The sequence below is a fragment of the Pangasianodon hypophthalmus genome, chromosome 15, assembly GCF_027358585.1.
Source record: "Pangasianodon hypophthalmus isolate fPanHyp1 chromosome 15, fPanHyp1.pri, whole genome shotgun sequence".
NCBI classification, from domain to species: domain Eukaryota; kingdom Metazoa; phylum Chordata; class Actinopteri; order Siluriformes; family Pangasiidae; genus Pangasianodon; species Pangasianodon hypophthalmus.
In genome coordinates this window covers 447572-466818 of record NC_069724.1, presented here as the reverse complement: position 1 = coordinate 466818, position 19247 = coordinate 447572, and the positions used below count along the sequence as shown (strand labels likewise).

The window sequence follows — 19247 nt, the reverse complement described above, 5'->3', positions numbered from 1 at the left end:
ATTTAGAGTTGTCAGTGCACGTACCTGCATGATTTTGGACAGTGGAAGGAAACCAAAATCCCGAAACGAAACCCACAGGGACAGTAACTGGACCTGAGGATTGAACCCAGGACACAGGAGATGTGAGGCCTTTTACCTGCCTTTTGCTGCCCTACTTAACTTTTAGCTCATTTTAAATGTCAGCATGATCTACTTACCTACATTTCTTGGATTGGGGATACTCAAGTTCAGCATCAAACATTACTGCCTAGAATAAAATGATATATAAATAGACCAAACTAAAAAAATTGCAGTTTGTTGCCATTCACAGTATGACTCATCACCACTACATCACAACGGTGTAGGACAGAATTCCCAATTCCTCTCCAGGTATTTTTCAGTAGCCCTGATGGCTCCATCCCAAATCCAGCAGTGAAAATGAACACACATTTTGTCTAGTGGTTGCAACAACCAGAGACTTTAATAGCAATGTCTTTACAGGCGTATACATGTGTGCATCCATCTGCATTCCAAGGCTGTCCGCAAAACTGGTTGGGAAAACAAAGAGTACAAAAGAGAGCCACTTCCTGCTCCATGGATGATACCCTCGGCAACAAGAGCAGACAAGTCACAGCAAAACAAAAAAGGGAAGAGGAAAAAAAAACATGCACAATTAAACCACAGGAGATGAAACAGACCCCTAGCATGGCTGCGTCCTGAATGGGGGTGTATTCACCTAATCAAAGGAGGACTCAATTACCCAGGAAAGAATAATCGCACGGAACAAGACGGCTGGAGCTCCTCCGATTGCAAAGCCAGGACATACAGGGTTTGCTTCAGTGCAGACGAAAAGGGACGTGCACTCAGTGACTTTAACCTGCATTCCTTCATATTATCTTAAAAGAAAAGAACAGAGGACCACACATGTCCCATACAACAGGGTCATTACTGAAAGTGGGCTTTGAAAAGATTTATTTACTTATTTGATGGACGACAATATGGGCGAAACATAAAGGGATAAATATTTATTTTGAGTTATAGCTTAATTCCACATGGCGTGACGTACAACACGTACAAAACACTCCATAATTGCACTCCAACTTTTATTTTATGGGACTTCCCATGTTTAAAATAAATACACAGACAATAAAAGCATACTGCCTGACCACATCACATGTAACGACTCTAATAAAAAAAAAGGGAGAAATTTTAATTTCATGTCATGTAGAGAAAGACGGAGTGTGTGTGTGTGTGTGTGTGTGAGAGAGAGAGAGAGAGAGAGAGAAGTGTTGCTTTAAATTCAATTCATCCAACACTGCCATTCACAGAAAGGAAAAGATATTTGTGAATGGTGACCAACAGCCACTGGCTGCTTCTCTGTCCAACGTCATTACAAGGGAAAAAAAAAAAGAGGAAATAAAACTAAAGAAAAATAAAAACGAGACTGCCCCCTATGGGCTACCAGGGCACGACGCATGCCTTTACTACTTAGCAGATTATCACATGTCATTCATTTACAAATCCAAGAATGCAAAAAGCGCTTAACCTTAAATCACTAATGGTTTCTGCACAGTTACAGAGATATCAACATCCACAAGTTTACATCGAGAAACACAGAAAGTGTATCACGCCATCCATCAAGTGGCGTTAATCAAAGCAGGAAAAAAAAAAATAAATCACTCCTCATCCATCATCCTGAAATAAACACGTGACTTTTCTTTCAGTATATTACACATGGAGGGTGTTTCTATTTTCTTTTTTCTTTAAATACGTGGTGGTCCCTCGGCTCCGCTGAGGCCAGAACTTCAGTATCGGTTTCCAACAAGCTGCTGCAGGAAGACAGAAATCAGAGTCATGAATCACGAACCTACATGCTTTAGTATTTACAAATTAAACACGATTACACGTACAGAAGCTCAAGAACATGAAGCTTTAATAGATGAACAGGACTCTGGTTCTTGGGAGAGCAGAGAAAGAGTCGGCCATTTTGCGGATCTTGGCGTAGTTGATGAAGCCTCGGAGGAAGAGCAGAAAACCTGGAACATGTGAAAACTCATTATGGCGTCTGTATTACACACCCAGCTCCACTTCACATCGCCCGTATCACAGCACCCTGATGTTGATTATTTTCCTATTTCAGCATGTCCCATCATATTTTATTCGTCTTACACCTCAAAAACTTTACAGCTTCAGATCCAGAAAATGTCACCCTATCAGCATTTACACACATTTTTAATGCCATACACATCTTTGTGAATGAGCTACTGTTGCTATGGAAACAATAACCTATTATTATGAGTGCATTAATAATAAACCTTACAGCAGGTACTACTGTCAGATTATAAAAAATAAATAAATAAATAAAAAATCATCAACACTTTCTAACCAATCAGATTTGAGCATTCATCAGCGCTGTGGTATAAACACTGCCACAAGAGCATCATACAAATGAAAGGAATGCAAATATGAAGAACACTTGTGATGTACAGAATTATTTTCTGAAATTTATTTACTACCCACATCAAACAACAAAAGATCAGGAGACTGAACTCACCGAGCACCAGGAACACCCACCACAGCCAATACTGCCCATCAAAGTAGCCAGGGAAATACGTAGAAAACTGAAACAGAAATCAGAGTAAACATTTCAATCTCATCGATGGACTAAATCACGTGGATATGATGATGAAGAGATACGTGCAGGAAGACATACTCTCACGATCAAGATCCACTTAATGAGGGATAAGCCGAAGCCGGAGATGGCGCCGTAACGACCCGCCGCCGAGGTGGTCAGGCAGAAAGACAGGAAGAAACCAATCCAGTTGAAGAGGAATGCCACTGAGGAAGAGGGGAAAAAAATCAAAACTAAGCACCTTTACAACTTATAAGATATTCCTTAAACATCATAAAACACTAAAAAGTGACATTATCACATTGACTAACTCGGAGACAATAAGAACTTTGCTTATGAAAACCACGGCCTTGACGCTATACGTTTTCCCAACAGATACCAAGTACAACAAAGTACACTGTTGTTTATGTTAATTACACAGAGATGAATTACTTTGGCATCATCTCAAACGACATCAGATATTTTTCTTCCCCAGCTGCATTCTCGCTTATTTAATTTGTTTTTTTTTGTTTTAAGACAATTCACATCAGGGTCAAATGAAGCTTCACACAACTGTGCTAACTGGTCTTTGAGCCAGTGTTCTCTTTTGCTATATTCACTAATAATTCACACAGGATAACATGCACCCCGACGTAAAAATAAAACAGAAATGTCATCAAATCTAAAGAAGAATGTTGATGTAAAATTTAGTGAAATTGCTAACTAGTTTTTTTCTTTTCTAATGCCATTTTGTTCATTACAAGTGTTATTAAACATTAGCTAACCAACCAGTCAAATTCCAGATTTGACTCAGGTGGTGTAATAAATATATTTTATTCCCTTTATGGTCAGGTCCATAAGTATTTGGACAGTGACACAATTTTTGTAATTTTGCCTTGAAATGAAGCAGATGTGATTGAAGTGTAGACTTCTTTCAGCTTTAATTCAAGGGGTTTAACAAAAATATTGCATTAACCGGAATTACAGCCAGTCTCTCCATTTTCACAGGCTCAAAAGTAATCGTACAAACTAACGATCATAAATATTAGGATTATTTTTAATACTTGAATGCAAATCCTTTACAGTCAATGACTGCCTCAAGTCTGGAGCCCATGGACCAAATGCTGAGTTTCCTCCCTTGAGATGCTTTGCCAGGTCTTTACTGCAGCTGCCTTCAGTTGCTGCTTGTTTGTGGGTCTTTCTGCCTTCAGTTTTGTCTTCAGTAAGTGAAAAGCAGCTCAATCACATCTCAACTGCTTCATTTCAAATCCACTGTGGTGGTGTACAGACGCAAAACTACGAAACTTGTGCCGCTGTCCGAATACTTATGAACCAGACTGTACACTTGTATCACAACTGTATCATAACAATTTGATTATATAATAAGATTATATATTTTCTGTTTATTAAAGAAAAGCATGTTATTCCTGTCTGAACTGTTCATGTTTCACTAATTCCTCTTCAGTAAGAGCTCTATCCTGGTCAGGATCATGCTGGATCCAGAGGCTAATCCCAGGAAAACTGGGCATGAGGCGGCACAATTCACCCGGGATGAGACGCCAGTTGGCTAAAAAGCACTGATGTTTATAGAACACTTACTAAAGAAAGTCAGCATGAAAATGCCATCGTTGCCGATTCGCAGCTGGTCTGCATCCTCAAAGTCATCTCTGGCCACAAAGTCATCATCCTGCAAAAAGCATGAGAAATTAGAGACGAAATATTTAAAAAAATCTGTCCATCTTTTTCCACACAAAAACAAAAAATCAACATTGTAGTAAAGCAGGTGTGAGGTCTCTCCTGATGGCTTGGGCCTGTATCCTCCACACAGAGCAACACAAACACTGTAGGCGTGTTTTGTAAAAAGATTGTTCACAAAAATAAAAAAACCTCAAAATAACAAAGGAAAGACTTTGTAAGCACTTAAATCTAAGAGGACGTGTGTCAGATTTACTTCCAAAACAGCCTAATTTAGTTAACGTTCACGTCGAACATCAGAATGGGGGAAAAATCTTAGCGACTTTGACGGTGGCATGGTTGTTGTTTTGAGTTTTTCAGAAACTGCTGATCTCCTGCTGGGATTTTCACACAAAACAGTCTCTAGAGTTTACACAGAATGGTGCGAAAAACAAAAACATCCAGTGAGTGTCAGTTCTGCGGATGGAAACGCTGTGTTGAGGAGAGAGGGTCAGAGGAGAACGACCAGAGCTGACAAGAAGCCTACAGTAACTCAAATAACCACTCTGTACAACCATGGTGAGCAGAAAAGCATCTCAGACAACAGGTCAAACCTTGACGTGGATAGACTACAACAGCAGAAGACCTCATCAGGTTCCTCTCCTGTCAGCCAGGAACAGGAATCTGAGTCTACAGAGGGGTCAGACTCACTCGCTGGACAGATGGAGATCGGATAAAGACCAGGTGATGTTTTTATAATCTTCATCTGTCCAACAGAACTGAAAATCGCAGGAGATCAGCGGTTTCTGAGATACTCAAACCAACAACTGTTCCATGGTCACTGAGATTCTGCCACAGGATTGGCTGATTGGATAGCTGCATGAATGAGCAGGTGTTCAGGTGTACGAGTGCCTGGTGAGTGTAGAAACCTGAACATTAATCTGCTTCATTTGGAGAAGCTTTTACATTGCAACCTGCCGGTGTAGAAGGTGTAAAAGTGTGTTATATCATTACATCTGGTTTAAAGTTCCTTCTTTTTGGACCAAAAAAGCTCTCCAAGATGGGCACCACTGGTACAGCTCGACACACTAACACTGTTACTGTACCTCCAGTGCTCGAGTTACATCATCAAAAGTGTCCAGGCGTTCCCTGTGCTGTGCGCAAGCAGTGTGTGGCAAAGAAACAAAGAACTGTGAGCAAATGGGGAAGAAGGAATAAATAAAAAGATAGTCATGAAAAAAAACTGTTCGCTGAGACTGGCATAGCAACATGTCAGGGTCAGGGGTGGACGATATGACAAAAATATCATATCATGATTCTCGACAGTATTTCTACGATACACATCAGAATATCACAATATTTAAGCTACTAAGGAACTTCAAGCAAAAGTCATGTTGCAATTTAAAAAACTGAGTTTGATCATTTTATTTTTGTAGATAAACGTAACACTGAAAAGGGAGGAACAATAAGTTCTATAAAATGTTCAACATTTTACAATTTTAAAGATTCAGTACACACATCGACTCCGCTGCCTCCAATCAGTTTCTAATTCCTAATAAAACTATTTCATTTTTAAGACCTTGCTGTGACCTTGACTGGATACACATTACTGAGCAAAAGTCTCAGGCACATGCAAAGAAATGCTGTAGAGAAAAGACGCCTTCAAAAATAATGAAATTAAATGTTTCTACATTTAAAAAATTACTATAAAGAGCAGTAAACAGTAATACATGAAACAAAATCGATATTTAATGTGACGATCCTTTGCTTTTAAAATAAAGCAGTATCTGAGGTGCAGTGTGTGCAGTTTTATAAGGAAATGAGCTGGAAGTGTTACTGAGCATCTTGCAGAAGCAGCCACAGTTCTTCTGGAGACTTTGACTGTCGACTCGCTTCTTATTTCTGCAGCGAAACCCAGCAGCCTTCATTATGTTTTTATCTGAAAAGTGTCTCTTATGGAATCTGCTGCTTTCTTTACTGACATCCAAACATTTTTCTGTAACATTTCATTTTGTGCTGGAAAACTAATGTTTGGAATCTAAAATGTTTTTGTACTGAATCAATAATGTAGAAGTCAGAAAATAAACATCTATAACAAAGTTTGTACTAAAAAAAAAACCCAAAAACAATAGGGTGCCAAGACTTTTGCACAGTACTGTACATCCTACAAACATTCAATCACTCGCTCTTCATGATATCTCTCTTCACTAATGAGAATCTCGGACGAACGCACAGAAACATAATTCCCCCATCACCTAGGCCCGTGAGATAATGTATCCTGATTTTGGTGTTATAGCGTCATATCGCCCAGCCGGAGTCAGGGTTTCAGGGTTACGTTACGTTACGGCGTGTTTTTGGAGCAGAGATGTGCGATACTCACTCGTCCTGCCACCAGAGGAACAAACGTTTCCGCTTTGCTTCTCTCAGCCTCGTCATACGACGGCAGCGACGTGGCTACGTTGTAAGATGGAGGTTTGGGGAATGCAGCATCTTCTTTATAATCAAAATATGCTTTAAGAAAAAAGTAAAAGAAGAAAAAAGACTATGAATTAACACTGTATAATTACTAACCGTGCTTTTAACTTTTACTGCTTTTAATATTTATGACTTAAATTAAATTCCCAAGTACAATATTTTGAATAAATTTGCTCTATTAAATAGATACGGGTTACAATTATCTGAAAATCAGGCAACCGTTTATGTACAGTGAGGTCCAGATCTCTGAAACTGCACTGAAACCCGGGGATTTTTAATTTAAAACTGGAAATAAAAAGCTTTGAAATTTTGAAAAATTTAAAACAAAGAAAGGATATTCAAAGAATATTCAAAATATTCAATATAGCAAAATTAGGATGTACAAAATACTATGAAATTCAAAACTTTATATAAATCAGTCTAAGGTTCTACTTTGTATTATTGTGTTTGTATTAAATTAAAAGAGAATGAAAAACAGAAATATTCCCACTAGCACTCTCAGACTTTTAAATTAAATAAACTAGAACTTTAAGAGAATTGCTTTCCATGCAAATGAGCCATACCTGCATTGTCTGCTGCGATGCTGCTGTAAGGGGGCGGAGCATCAGTACTCACCTGAGGCCCCGCCTCTGCTTCTTCCTCACTGGGTAACTGACGAGAGAAAAACAGACTCGTGTTGGTTCTCGGATCATTCAGGTTTCCTAAAATCTCATCTTTTTGATGCGGAGGAATTTTTTAAATCTTGACTTTTAATTTATTTTGCATGGTTTGTTTGCTACAAAGAAATGAACAGAATATCAGTACAGAGTGTGTTCGAGTCCAAACGTCTGAACACCCAGAGGATGAAGAAAACAAGAAGACAAATTACATTTATAGTAAAATATTTAGTGTTTAAGGTTCTTTGTTACTTATGGAGGTGTAAGCTTCCAGGCAAAACGAAATGATTTCAATTCGTAAGGCAACGATTCGATATTTAACGATATCACTGAATCTGCTACGATACCAGGGTTTCTCCTCGGGTCAAATCGGTCTGCGGTGAAACCACACATTTGATGTATGAAGGCAAATATTAACACACCTAATATCTATCTAACGCTAGTTTACTAACAAAAACAAACCCGATATTACTGAATCGGCTAACAATTTTATTCTGCGTCGTTGTTTTGTATCTAGCTACTTTTGTTTTTATGAAACAAAAAACAAACATAGCGTAATATAAAATTGAACATTATGCTAGGCTAGTTCATCAGCTAGAGTAGCTAATTAATACAAATAAACCTGATGTCAGCAAATTAGCTAGCTCTACGCAAGACATTTCAGCTGTTGCTTTGTTTTAAAGCCGCAGTTTAGTGATGGTTGTTGATGTTACTAGTTATTAGTGCAGATTATTAATATACTTTTAATAACAGGGAGAGACTGTTTATGTTTAAACACATGAGTCATCTGTCCTTATTCAGTAATAATCTATCTGTAATCAGTTATAGTCATTAACAATTGATTCATGATCATTTCCTCGATTTATTTCAAGGTTTGTTCATAACTGGCTGATTATTACATCTGTACAAATAATAAAAATATTGCCTGTTTGTTCGTCCCTTATTAAATGTGATAGAAATAAATAAATAAATATTCTCTAATAACTCGCACGCTCACCGTTTGCGTTTCCTCTTTTGTATCTTGGCGTTTTTTTTCAGATGTCATTATTATTTGTAGATAACTTATCTTCCTTTTTCTGAAGATTTCTTTTACACAATGTTGTCTAAACTAAAAGATGGCACTCCATCAGCTGTGGCGTCTGTAGGGAATTTTATGACTATAAACTCCGACACTCACATCGGTTAAAGAGCGTCAAGAAAAAAACCAGACTTAAACCCAACGGAAGTGTAATACAGCGGAGATGGAAAAAAAGCCAGCCTACAGTGACAGTCATGTGACTTCCTGCTGTTGCATGACACACACACACACACACACACACACACTTCAGTTTTCAGCCTAGTCAGCCCAATAAAAATGTAATACAGTAGTCAGAGGGGTTTCCCAAAAATGTCACTGTCAGGAATTGACACAAAACAAACCACAACACTGAAGCGTGAGAAAAATCCACAGCTTGCAAAATTGTTTAGTTTAAAAAACTAAAAACATTCAATTAATTCTTTTTGAAAGACTTTTTTTTCTAACAGTAAAATATTTTATTCATAAGTGCAAATTCTTAAAAATTAAGCCGAGATTTTTGTTATTTTCAAAGTTATTAAACATGTTAAATATTAAATATGTTAAAAGTTTGTCCACTCTAGAAAAACAAGGCACATGTTCATGTTTTTGCTGTTTTTTTATGTAATAATTTATTTATTTGTTTTGGGTTTTTTTTTCCAGTTGTTTGTATTGTATTAACTATTATCTGCTTCCCCTGGCGTTGAGTGATGGATGTTGCTGTTAAATATTATCTGTTTATAAAGTTAAATAATAATAATAATAATAATAATAATAATGTTCAGTTCGCTAATAAAAGGAAGTTTGTTGCTCTTTTTCGCCCCCTAGTGGAATAACAGAGCACTTTTTTTTCCTCCCAAAATAATCATACAGTTCAGTTACAGGCCACAAAACGGTTTTTATTCAGAACCTGAATTCTAAATTCAGTGATTATTCCGGATCAGAACCTTCACCGAACCGGGCTCTGGAGCACGCTGTGTGTTTAAAACCCCTGGTTTCCGGGTGTGTGTGTGTGTGTGTAAGTGATGATAAAGCGCTAAACAGCGACATCTACAGGCCGGAGAAGTGAACTGCTGGAGCTATTTAAGGTAGAACGGAAATTCCGAATTAGAAGAAGCCAACTTCAGTGTTGTAGAATTCGCTGTGTAATACAAACACACAACATCAGCAGTGTCCATGCAGCAGGCTGACGTTATAACTATGGCAGTGTGTTTATAAAAAAGGTAAAATCGGGGTTGATGTGTGTTTTATCGCAGTAAACATTAGCGCTGTTCGAATGCAAGCCAGTTAAAAACAATGCGATTTAAGGTGGAACGGAGCATCACTAGTGTTTCATGGAAACACTCCCGTCACTGTCAGTGTCCCGAGGGAACCATTTTTACTGAACCTCCATCCAAAACAGCGGGCTAGAGGACTAAATACTGCCCCAAAACAGGACTTCTCCATGGGGTCGGACATTTCTGCTCCACCGGTTGGTACATTAGTGTGTTATTTTGGATGAGTTAGCTTGCTAAGCTACCGAGAGAGAGAGAGAGAGAGAGAGAGAGAGAGAGACGTGTCCTCACCTGCTGATATCTCCCACTTGGTTCCACCATCCTCAGAAATCTCGAGAAGATCCAGAGGAATGCTGAACACTGAGCAATTTCACCACCAAAGCGCTGTATGGAATTATGTAAGTTTGTGTCTTCTTGCCCACGTCTGCCCCTTGGCCTGTTTGCATTTCCGGTGATGTCAGATGAACACTGGCGCCACCCACAGGCCATGTTAGTGCATTACAGGTCTTATCGCTGCCCGATCTGCGCATGCGCATAACGTCTGTTCTTATTAGTTCAATTCAGTTATTATTATTATTATTATTATTATTATTATAATGCTCTAAACTTCCTCCACTTTATTTCCTTGAAAAATGTATGTTATTTTTTAGAGATTTATTAAGAGAATTATTTATTGAATTGTCTAATCCTTAATTAATTTTGTATTCAGAGGTTGTATTCTCTAGTGCACTCTAGACCTACTTTATGAGTTCTGCTCCAGCTGTAATATATTTACGTATTAAACTCTTAGACCTACTTAAAAAAAGTTTCACAGTTTCTTATTGTTCTATCATTATCTTGGGTATTTCGACTAAAATTTTGATTATAGATCCGAGCTTAAATCATTTGTTTATTGAATTATAATTGGGGAGCTTAATTAGTCATTTTTATATGTTGTAATTAAAAAGATTCATGCACCCGTTACAGAACAGGTTCAATGGACTCGTCTCTCTGCTGCGGTCAGGGAAGCGCTTCTGCTCCCTAAAGGCCAAAACAGAGAGGATGAGGAGGAGCTTCTTCCTGCAGGCCATTCGGGCCCTCAACCAGGACAACACCAAGGACTAAGAATCATTCATCTCCATCCATACATCTCCTCCAAACACCCAACCTCCACCTACATCTACATACATAACATTACTCATTTATTTTAGTATTGCAATTTAGTATTTAGTATTGCATTTATTGCACATTATTGCACATTACATCGCACAAACGGCACATATTGCACAAAAAACTACTGCTGCTGCCACCAGCCATATATCCATATATATATCTACATATTCTTATACACTTTTTTTTTAAAATCCCTTCATATATTTTTCTTTATGTTTAATATTTTTCTATATTTTCTCTTCTGTGTCGGAACAGCTGTATAAAGCATTTCACTGCAAGTCGTACTGTGTATGGTTATGGATGTGACAAATAAAATGTGAATTTGGTTCCCGTGTCCTGGAGAACCCCATGTCCTGCATGTTTTAGTGTTTTTCCTGCTCTATCAAACCCACTTCAGTTCAGGAAGGGCTGTTAATTAGCTGATTAGTTAAACCTGGTGTTTCAGGAGAGGGGAAAACACTAAAACATGCAGGACATGGGGTTCTCCAGGACACGGGTTGGGAACCTGCGCTGTAGTGGGTGCATTGTCCCCAGTCTTTTAAATTACAACACTTCAAAATTAATCTCTAATTACTAATTAATCTCTCCAATTATAGTTCAATAAACAGATAAATTTAGCCCTGATCCATACTCAAAATTTCAGTTTAAATAACCAAGATAATTGATATAACAATAAGAAACTGTGAAACTTTTTTTAAGTAGATCTGAGAGTTTAATACAGAAATATATTACAGCTGGAGCAGAACTCATAAAGTAGGTCTAGATTTATGTCCCAAAGGCTAAATGTTTAAGCTGTAATACAGTCACACACAAGATTGTTGGTGTTTTGTGTTAATAAAAGTGATAAATTCAACAATACATGTGTTATGTTAATAAATATTTAATGGCCAAATCCTGGTTAATGCTTATGAACTGAAAATGAACGTGTACAGCAGCAGTCTTACATCAGTCCGTGACACAGCTGAGGTGATCTGGGAATCGTATCAAACTGATAATAAAGAGTTCAGAGAACACACATAAGACCTCAGTGTGAGTGAAAAAGTTTGCAGTTTTGAATTCACATTATTTAATTATGTTTTAAACATTTGATGGAATCTAATGACTGTCCTTAGACGAGTTTCAAATCAATGGTTCTTCTGTTCTTTTACACGTCAAAAGAACTGGTTATGGTCATCATCCATATTCTACAGTAGATGCAGTAGATATTCATTAGATTGTAAAATGCTAGAGTATTCCTTTAACTCTGTAGAAGTCTAATCTTTCAGTTCAGTCTAATTGTTCATGGTCACAAGAAAGGTCCATGTAGATAAATGAGAGATGAATGACTGATTGAGTGAGTGAGTGAGTGAGTGAGTGTGTAGAGATCATCTGTATTGTATGATGGACTGAATAATCATTGTGTAATCTCTAATAGATAAATAACATTATGAGATGGTATTTCTAGAACAATATAGAGCATGTGCACACTTTTTATCTCGTTATCAATGCAAACAAAATACAATAAAAAGAAATCACACTGAGTATAAATGATTCTGCAGTGTTTATTGGTTTTATTTTCATTAGAGATTAAAATATAAAAGCAGTAATAGCTGTAAACTCCGGAGGCCCTTCCTGCTCATTGTACATCCTGGTATCTGATGAGGACCGGGTAAGTTGTTCCTATGTGCTTCTGGTTGTAGTGATGGCACACGATCTCCACGTCGTAAAGACCGAAAGACACTCTGACGCGCTCGTTAGGAGAGGTGATGAAACACAGCGTGTACAGGGCGAACTCAAACTCCGGGCTCACACCAACGAAGATGCTCCCTCTGGGCTTGATCCCGTTTTTCCAGCTAAACTGAAGAGCTAAGATGTGTTTGTTCTCGTCAGGCTGTAAACCACATTAGACACGTAACATGTATTAGCACGTGCTAATCACGGTACTGAACCACTGCATCAACACTCAAATTCAGAAATCAGCATACATTTTTTATTTATTAAATTAGAACAACACATAACTCACACAAGAAATAAAACACAATGTGGTGTGCATTTATAGGAAAATAATCCACAACACGGCAGTGTGATCCATTACCACCTGGAGTTTGATTATTTTCCTATAACAGCACGTCCTGAAGTGTTTTATTTCTCTTATTCCACAGCGACTTGCCAACGATTACAAGCTTTAATCCATTAATGAACGCCACAAAGCGCATTTTAACCATTTATAGCTACATTTAATGTTGTGAAAAAAGCTAGTTCCTGTTCTCGCTTACGTTATAGCAGCTATAAACAGTCGTTCCCTCACCAGCATCTTTTTCTTTCTCTTGAAGTTAATAAGACAAATACACATCTTGTCACGTTACCGAGAAACCACAAAGAAGCGTAAACTCCTCTGTCCTGTCAAGTGCATTAATATAAACCTGCACTACTGTCAGAGCTGCTGTTATAGAAAACTAATCAACACCTTCTGACCAATCAGATTCGAGATTTCAACAGCGCTGTGGTATAAATGGATTTATACTCTGATGAATCAGAAGGTGTTGATTAATTACTAACACACTCCAACCTACACATCTAGTCATTCCATGTGTGTGTGTGTGTGTGTGTGTGTGTGTGTGTGTGTGTGTGTGTGTGTGTGTGTGTTTAGTCATTATTGTCTCGGTTCTTACAGCTAACTTGCACTTGTTTTTGGTCAGTTAGTTAATATTTGGTCTTTCGGTGTTGCAGCATGTGCTGCAAATTTTATATTTATAAATTTACCAAATTTATAAATATAAAGGTCACATGTCTTGCGCATGTTCATAACCTGTTTTAATACATCGTTACAACATTATGAAGTATTTCCTGGATTCACTGAAGCATTTAACAGCTCCAAATATTTACAATTAAACATTTGGCTTGTATTATCGACATGTATTGATTACTTGTTAAAGAGTGAAGCTTTAGTTGCTTTTAGACGTATTATTCCATCAATCCCATGATTATAGTTCAAAACACTCCTTTCTTACAGTATCAGAAACATACTTCTGGGGAATTCGCTTTCACACTGTAGCCTTTGTAGTCGATATGGCCGAGCTTCTCTTGCAAGTACAACTGAATCCAGTTGTGGAAACCGATAACAGTATGTCCACCTCTAGTTTCACCTACGAAGACATGCTCGAACCCTGACGAGTCTGGTCTTGGAGAGAAAGAAAGAAAGAAATACAAAGCCTGAAAGATTTTTCATGTCAAATACACTTTCATTACTGTAGATCTTATTACTGGACTTCTCAACCTGCGGTTCCTCAGAACTACACAGTGGATGTAAGTTTTTTCATCAGTACCTGCTGGACCCTCTCCTGGCGTACAGCTCGAACCAGATGTGGCGCAGCTGCTCCTTAAACTCTGACATGTCGACTGGAGAGAGATTCTTTTCTACAAGATACTTATGGACAATCTGAGGAAAAGTGATAAAACATAAGGAAAAAAAACAAGCTGTGGATTTGAGGTTTGAAAACAAAGGTCCTGTTAGTGCAGTGATACACGGCTCTGAAAATAACGAATACGACTTCTGCCATTTTTACACATTTCCCTCAACACAAAGAGTTGCTGTTTATTTCTCATGAATTATTTCCAAATATCCCGAGCTAATAAGGTATGAACTATAGACCAGAGAACTACTGTACTGACAGGAAAGCAGATCATTAGATGAGCGAAGGATATTTTAATTATTTTATTTTTTATTTTAAGGATATTTAATTCATATGGCTATGCTTAAAGATTTCTAAAACAGCTGCCTTTTTAAACGATCATACAGTAGCACATCAAAATCCAAGAAAACTATATATTTGCACATTGCTGTGATAAATTCCTGCTAATTTTTTGTTTCTTGCTGTTTCACCTAACCAAATATTTCCCTGCTTGAATTGCTGCTGCTTTCAGTACTTCCTATGATGATTTATTAAAAACCGAGATGTGTTTCACAGCTTTAATTCCTTCATTTCATTCATACCTTCCATCCCTGTAATGCTTTACTTCTGCTTTTCCAGTAAGAGTTGAATGATGAACTAGTTTTCAGCTCTAGTCAGTAACGTTATCTCAGATGTTACCTTCATTACAGGAGTCTTCAGTATGGAGTCCAGAAACCTGTGATTCTCCGCCTCCTCCTCCGGGGTCACGACCTCTGGTACACCAGTATCACTCTCATAATTGTCCAGAAGTGAAATGAAGGCTGAAAAACAGAAGCAATATCTACATCTGATTAAAACTCTATTAATAAAAGTATTATTATTAGGAAACATTCCCTTTAGTCTAGGTGTTATTATTCACTTTCTTACCCGAGAACGTTTCTTTTTTAAAAATGGTTTCATCCACATATGTGAACAAAGGAGATCCAGCTGCTTCCTTCCCATCACTGAAGTTTGACAGAGAAGCTGCTTTACCCTGCAAGAGACAAAGTCATGATGATGGAGTTTATACCTGTAATTTATTCTGCATTTATTCTGCATTTAGTCTCCGTATGAATGATTAACAGGAAATTAGATACTGAAGCTTCTGACACACTTCCTGCTTTTGCTCCATTCATTTCCATTCACACAGTCTGCAACTGGTTTCCTTTCAGAGATGTTCTCCAGAATGATAAGGTTCTAACTGGTTCATGTTTCACCAGAATAAATGCATGTAAAGTTTCAGAAGATCAAATCATTCAGATTTCTCACAAACATCCGTCCAGCAATATTTTCCAAACTTCACTCCAATTCACTGGAAAATGTTCAATCAGATATATACTGTATTTGCAATTGCATTTCCCTCTTGAGTGTGCATAAATTATTTTTTTTTTTTATATAATTCAGATTGATTTGTGAAACCTGCATTTGCATTTTTGTGCACAGAAATGTACAATGACTAGAGAATGAAAATTAGAATTCAAATGCAAGCACCATAAACATTCCATTTCCTGGTCTGATTCTGTAAGATTGGAAAACACAACTGCAATCCTGCAATAATAATAATAATAATAATAATAATAATAATAATAATAATAATAATAATAATAATAATAATAATCCTTTATTAAGACAAAAATAAAATGCTTTGGCAAGCCTGTTTACATCTTCAGGTCTAATTAACATTTGAATTTGGATAAAGTCTGGAAAATGCTGCTATACGTCTGAATCACATGACTTTCAATTTATATACAGGATGATTGAATATGACATTATTATTATTATTATTATTATTATTATTATTATTATTATTATTATGGGAGAAGTGGGTAATATATTACAATATTAATACTGCTACAATATTAATTCTTTATTTAAAAACATTTTTAAAAGTCCTCAGAGATCCTGCACGTGGAATTAACTTTTCTATGACATAATATATATAGTATACTGTTATGTAAGTAATAACACACTCCAGAGCGTGCGTTTGCAGAAAAATAATCCACGCTGGGCTGGTGTGGTGCGACACGAAGCGGGGTTACTCTTATCTCTCCAAAGTGGATTATTTTCCAATTGTTATTCCGCTTATACCACAGCAGTTTACCAACGATTACACTGTTTATTTTATTAATGAACGACACGTCACACATTTTAACGGCTTATAGTTAGATTTATTGCTGTGGAACATCCGAGAGACGAGTTAGTTCCTGTTCTCACTTACGTTATAGCAGCTATAAACAGCCTCTCTCTCTCTCTCTCTCTCTCTTTCTCACACACACACGCACACTCAAAAAACACAGCCTGTTATTTTACTGACAAACCAGAAAGTGTAAACTCTTCTGTCCTGAACTTTGCAAAGCACCATGACTGTTACAAATCACTGACACTGGAGACTCCTTCCATAAATGTTAAATAAACACTTCCTAACAAAAAACTAGTTTTTCCCTGTGAATGAGAAACGATAACATATTAGAACATGCGCATTAATAAAAACCTGTCATTCATGTTACAGCTGGAACGACTGTCCGAGCTGCTGTTGTACAGAAATAACGCACACCTTCTGACCAATCAGATTCCAGAATTCAACCACACTGCAGTATAAAGCATAATGTACTGTACCGCTATTTATCGTCAGATCATCTCATTTCTTACCTTCAGTCAGGACTAATGATGTCTGTGAGAGCCAGATGAGCGATTAGACAATAGCACTAACAAGAGCTGTTGTTATTTTCTTCTATAAATACCACCAGAGAACAACAGGCAGGTCAGTCGCTTTACGCTACACAGGCACCACAGTTAAATGACCTCAGTGTCAGTAAATATAAAATCAGATGAATGAACAGGAAACTAGCAAATCCTACAACACAAATAAGTTCTATGCGTAAAGCAGCAGTTAGAACCTCATCTCTATCCACCTCATCTCGAGTGTAAAACAATTACCACTGACAAGAAGTGACAGTGTCATGTACTGAGAACAGAACAGAAAATGGGTTTACCTAAAACTTACTGGTCATGGAGCTCTAAAGACAGTGGCTTCTAGTGAAACATATTTCTTTCAGGAATTCTTCAAAGTGAGATGACTTTTTCGTGGTTATGTTCTATCACTGTAGTTAGCGTATCTCAAAGTAAACATAGAAAAGCTCAGATACGACCAAACCTTAGCTGAAGTGTAAGCAGCTGAAATGTACTGAAATGCTGCAGTGTTGGAAAGTTGGATAAAATGTTCTCTCATTTCTGTCTCATCCAAAAACCTTTACTTTTCACTCCTTTAACTTCAGGCTGCAGTCTTGGTGAGATGATGATGATGATTATTATTATTATTATTATTATTATTATTATTACTTGCAGAGATATGCGGTAGTCTGTCCCGGGTCTCAGGCGATTGATATCGTTGTCCCACAGTTCCTGCACTACAGCTGTCAGGTCTGGGTCCTGTTCAATCATGGTGAATCCAAACAGAGCTGTGTACACAGACACTCAGGTTTACTGAAGCAGAATCAAGCAAATCTTCATCAGTACACATTTTATATCAACTTTAGAAACATTGGCATTGAAATTCACATCATCACGGTCTAAAGAAACAAATCCCACTCACTTCAACACACAGTTTAGACTGGCTGTAGAATCCCACAGCGCTCGGTGTGTATTCAGTACTGTTCTGAGTGTGTAGTGTGGACAGGACAGAAGGGGCTGTGTGTCGTACTACAGCACGAGGCAGAGAGAGAGAGAGAGAGAGAGAGAAAGAGAGAAAGAGAAAGAGAGAGAGAGAGCTCATTGGAGAGAGGGAGCACATGTCAGCAACTCTTGCCAAAAGGATTAGAAGCAGCTTGCGGTGCTTTTGAATGTTCCACTACAATGAGGATGGAGGGTCTTTGTACCCATTTTTGTCTCAGTTTGTATCACGTATTAAACACGAGTGAATTATTTCTTTACCAAGACCCTGAGTACGGCCTCAAAAGCTTGCCAAGGCTCGATAAAGGACGAGTGTGATAACCTGAGGGTGACTAACCTGATAACTGACGTAATTCTGAAATAAAACAGACATCACTGTTATACAATAAATAATGGATTGATTCTTTATTATTATTACATAATTACATAATTTATTTTACACATTTCCTTTGAACCTGTCAAGTGCTGGAAAAACAGCTTGTCTCGCAGGCCAGTTGCACTGCTTTAGAGACATTTAAAAAATATTCCTTATTCATTTTAATGACACAGGATGAACTTCAGTATGAGGTCTATCACATATGTAAATTAGCAGTTTTTTTTAAATAATATATAAAATATATATCTTTCTAAAGAACCTCTGAGTACATACATGCATATGTTTTGAGACTGTTCTCTGATAAAGTCCTTTCGGTCCTCTGTTTGATGTTTGATTGTTCCCTTCTCCCTATTTTCTGTAAATAAAAATATTGATCACAAAAAAAGAACCTCTGTCACTTCATTGCGTGTCATTATCATTGTTTGCTATTTAAAAAAATCCTGAAATCACAAAAAGATGTGGATAAGTGCTTCCAGGGTCAAAGTTCAGAAGACTGAGCGGCCATCTTAACCAGAACCAGGTGAGTTTCTCTCCACACTATGAGTTATTCATTTACTAATAAATTCTATTTCTTTTTTTCTTGTAAATAATTTAGATGTGTAATTCGAGATACACCTTTCAATCTTCCTGTAAAATAATTTTTAAATCCATTAAAAAGGATTTAATAGAATAGTTTATTGATGCTGGTGTCACCAGTGATGTGTGCATTGAGACGCTGTTGACGCCATTTTGGAAAATACAACTTTAATCATACATCTTCAATATTCATTAATGCGGTGCCGTTGATGTAACAGCCTGTGCTTCTGACATCAGTGACAATAACTCCAGTAACTTAAAGTAATGGCACCACATTAAAGAATATTAGTTACTCATTCAAAAAGAATTTCATCACAATCACAATTAAATATAACCAAAAG

At 37.3% G+C, this 19247-nt stretch overlaps 2 protein-coding genes across 4 annotated transcripts; both read right to left on the bottom strand.

Annotated features, from left to right (window-relative positions):
- Positions 1 to 989: 989 nt before the first annotated feature.
- On the bottom strand, positions 990 to 10212 carry LOC113541796 (NEDD4 family-interacting protein 1-like). 2 transcript variants are annotated; one of them, XM_034311509.2, is made up of 8 exons: positions 10015 to 10212; positions 7303 to 7390; positions 6645 to 6775; positions 4190 to 4277; positions 2693 to 2817; positions 2534 to 2600; positions 1890 to 2015; positions 990 to 1805 (listed from the first exon to the last, which is right to left on the bottom strand). In XM_034311509.2, the coding sequence occupies exons 1-7, from the start codon at positions 10210 to 10212 to the stop codon at positions 1912 to 1914; spliced, it is 801 nt and encodes a 266-aa protein (XP_034167400.1). In that variant the 3' UTR covers positions 990 to 1805; positions 1890 to 1911. The 2 variants fall into 2 exon arrangements, with proteins under 2 accessions (XP_034167400.1, XP_026794771.3); XM_026938970.3 differs by having other exon boundaries at positions 990 to 1808; positions 10015 to 10211.
- A 2184-nt stretch (positions 10213 to 12396) lies between these two features.
- Positions 12397 to 19102, bottom strand: endou2 (endonuclease, polyU-specific 2). Of its 2 annotated transcripts, none has more exons than XM_026938911.3 (8): positions 18604 to 19102; positions 17878 to 17984; positions 17625 to 17768; positions 15174 to 15279; positions 14946 to 15067; positions 14181 to 14293; positions 13882 to 14035; positions 12397 to 12745 (listed from the first exon to the last, which is right to left on the bottom strand). In XM_026938911.3, the coding sequence occupies exons 3-8, from the start codon at positions 17724 to 17726 to the stop codon at positions 12491 to 12493; spliced, it is 852 nt and encodes a 283-aa protein (XP_026794712.3). In that variant the 5' UTR covers positions 17727 to 17768; positions 17878 to 17984; positions 18604 to 19102; the 3' UTR covers positions 12397 to 12490. The 2 variants fall into 2 exon arrangements, with proteins under 2 accessions (XP_026794712.3, XP_026794711.3); XM_026938910.3 differs by having other exon boundaries at positions 17625 to 17743.
- Between the last annotated feature and the right edge of the window lie 145 nt (positions 19103 to 19247).

What these genes read in the sequence shown, in the direction of transcription:
- endou2 (XM_026938911.3), bottom strand. Translation starts at nt 17,726, where the DNA reads ATGATTGAACAGGACCCAGACCTGACAGCTGTAGTGCAGGAACTGTGG. An exon ending in TAAAAAAGAAACGTTCTCGG is followed by an intron (nt 15,068 to 15,173) that starts GTAAGAAAGTGA and finishes TCTGTTTTTCAG; the next exon opens with CCTTCATTTCACTTCTGGAC. An exon ending in TGAAGACTCCTGTAATGAAG is followed by an intron (nt 14,294 to 14,945) that starts GTAACATCTGAG and finishes ACTTTTCCTCAG; the next exon opens with ATTGTCCATAAGTATCTTGT.
- LOC113541796 (XM_034311509.2), bottom strand. Translation starts at nt 10,212, where the DNA reads ATGGCCTGTGGGTGGCGCCAGTGTTCATCTGACATCACCGGAAATGCA. An exon ending in TTTCATGCTGACTTTCTTTA is followed by an intron (nt 2,818 to 4,189) that starts GTAAGTGTTCTA and finishes CCTCTTCCTCAG; the next exon opens with TGGCATTCCTCTTCAACTGG. An exon ending in AGTGGATCTTGATCGTGAGA is followed by an intron (nt 2,601 to 2,692) that starts GTATGTCTTCCT and finishes TTTCTGTTTCAG; the next exon opens with TTTTCTACGTATTTCCCTGG.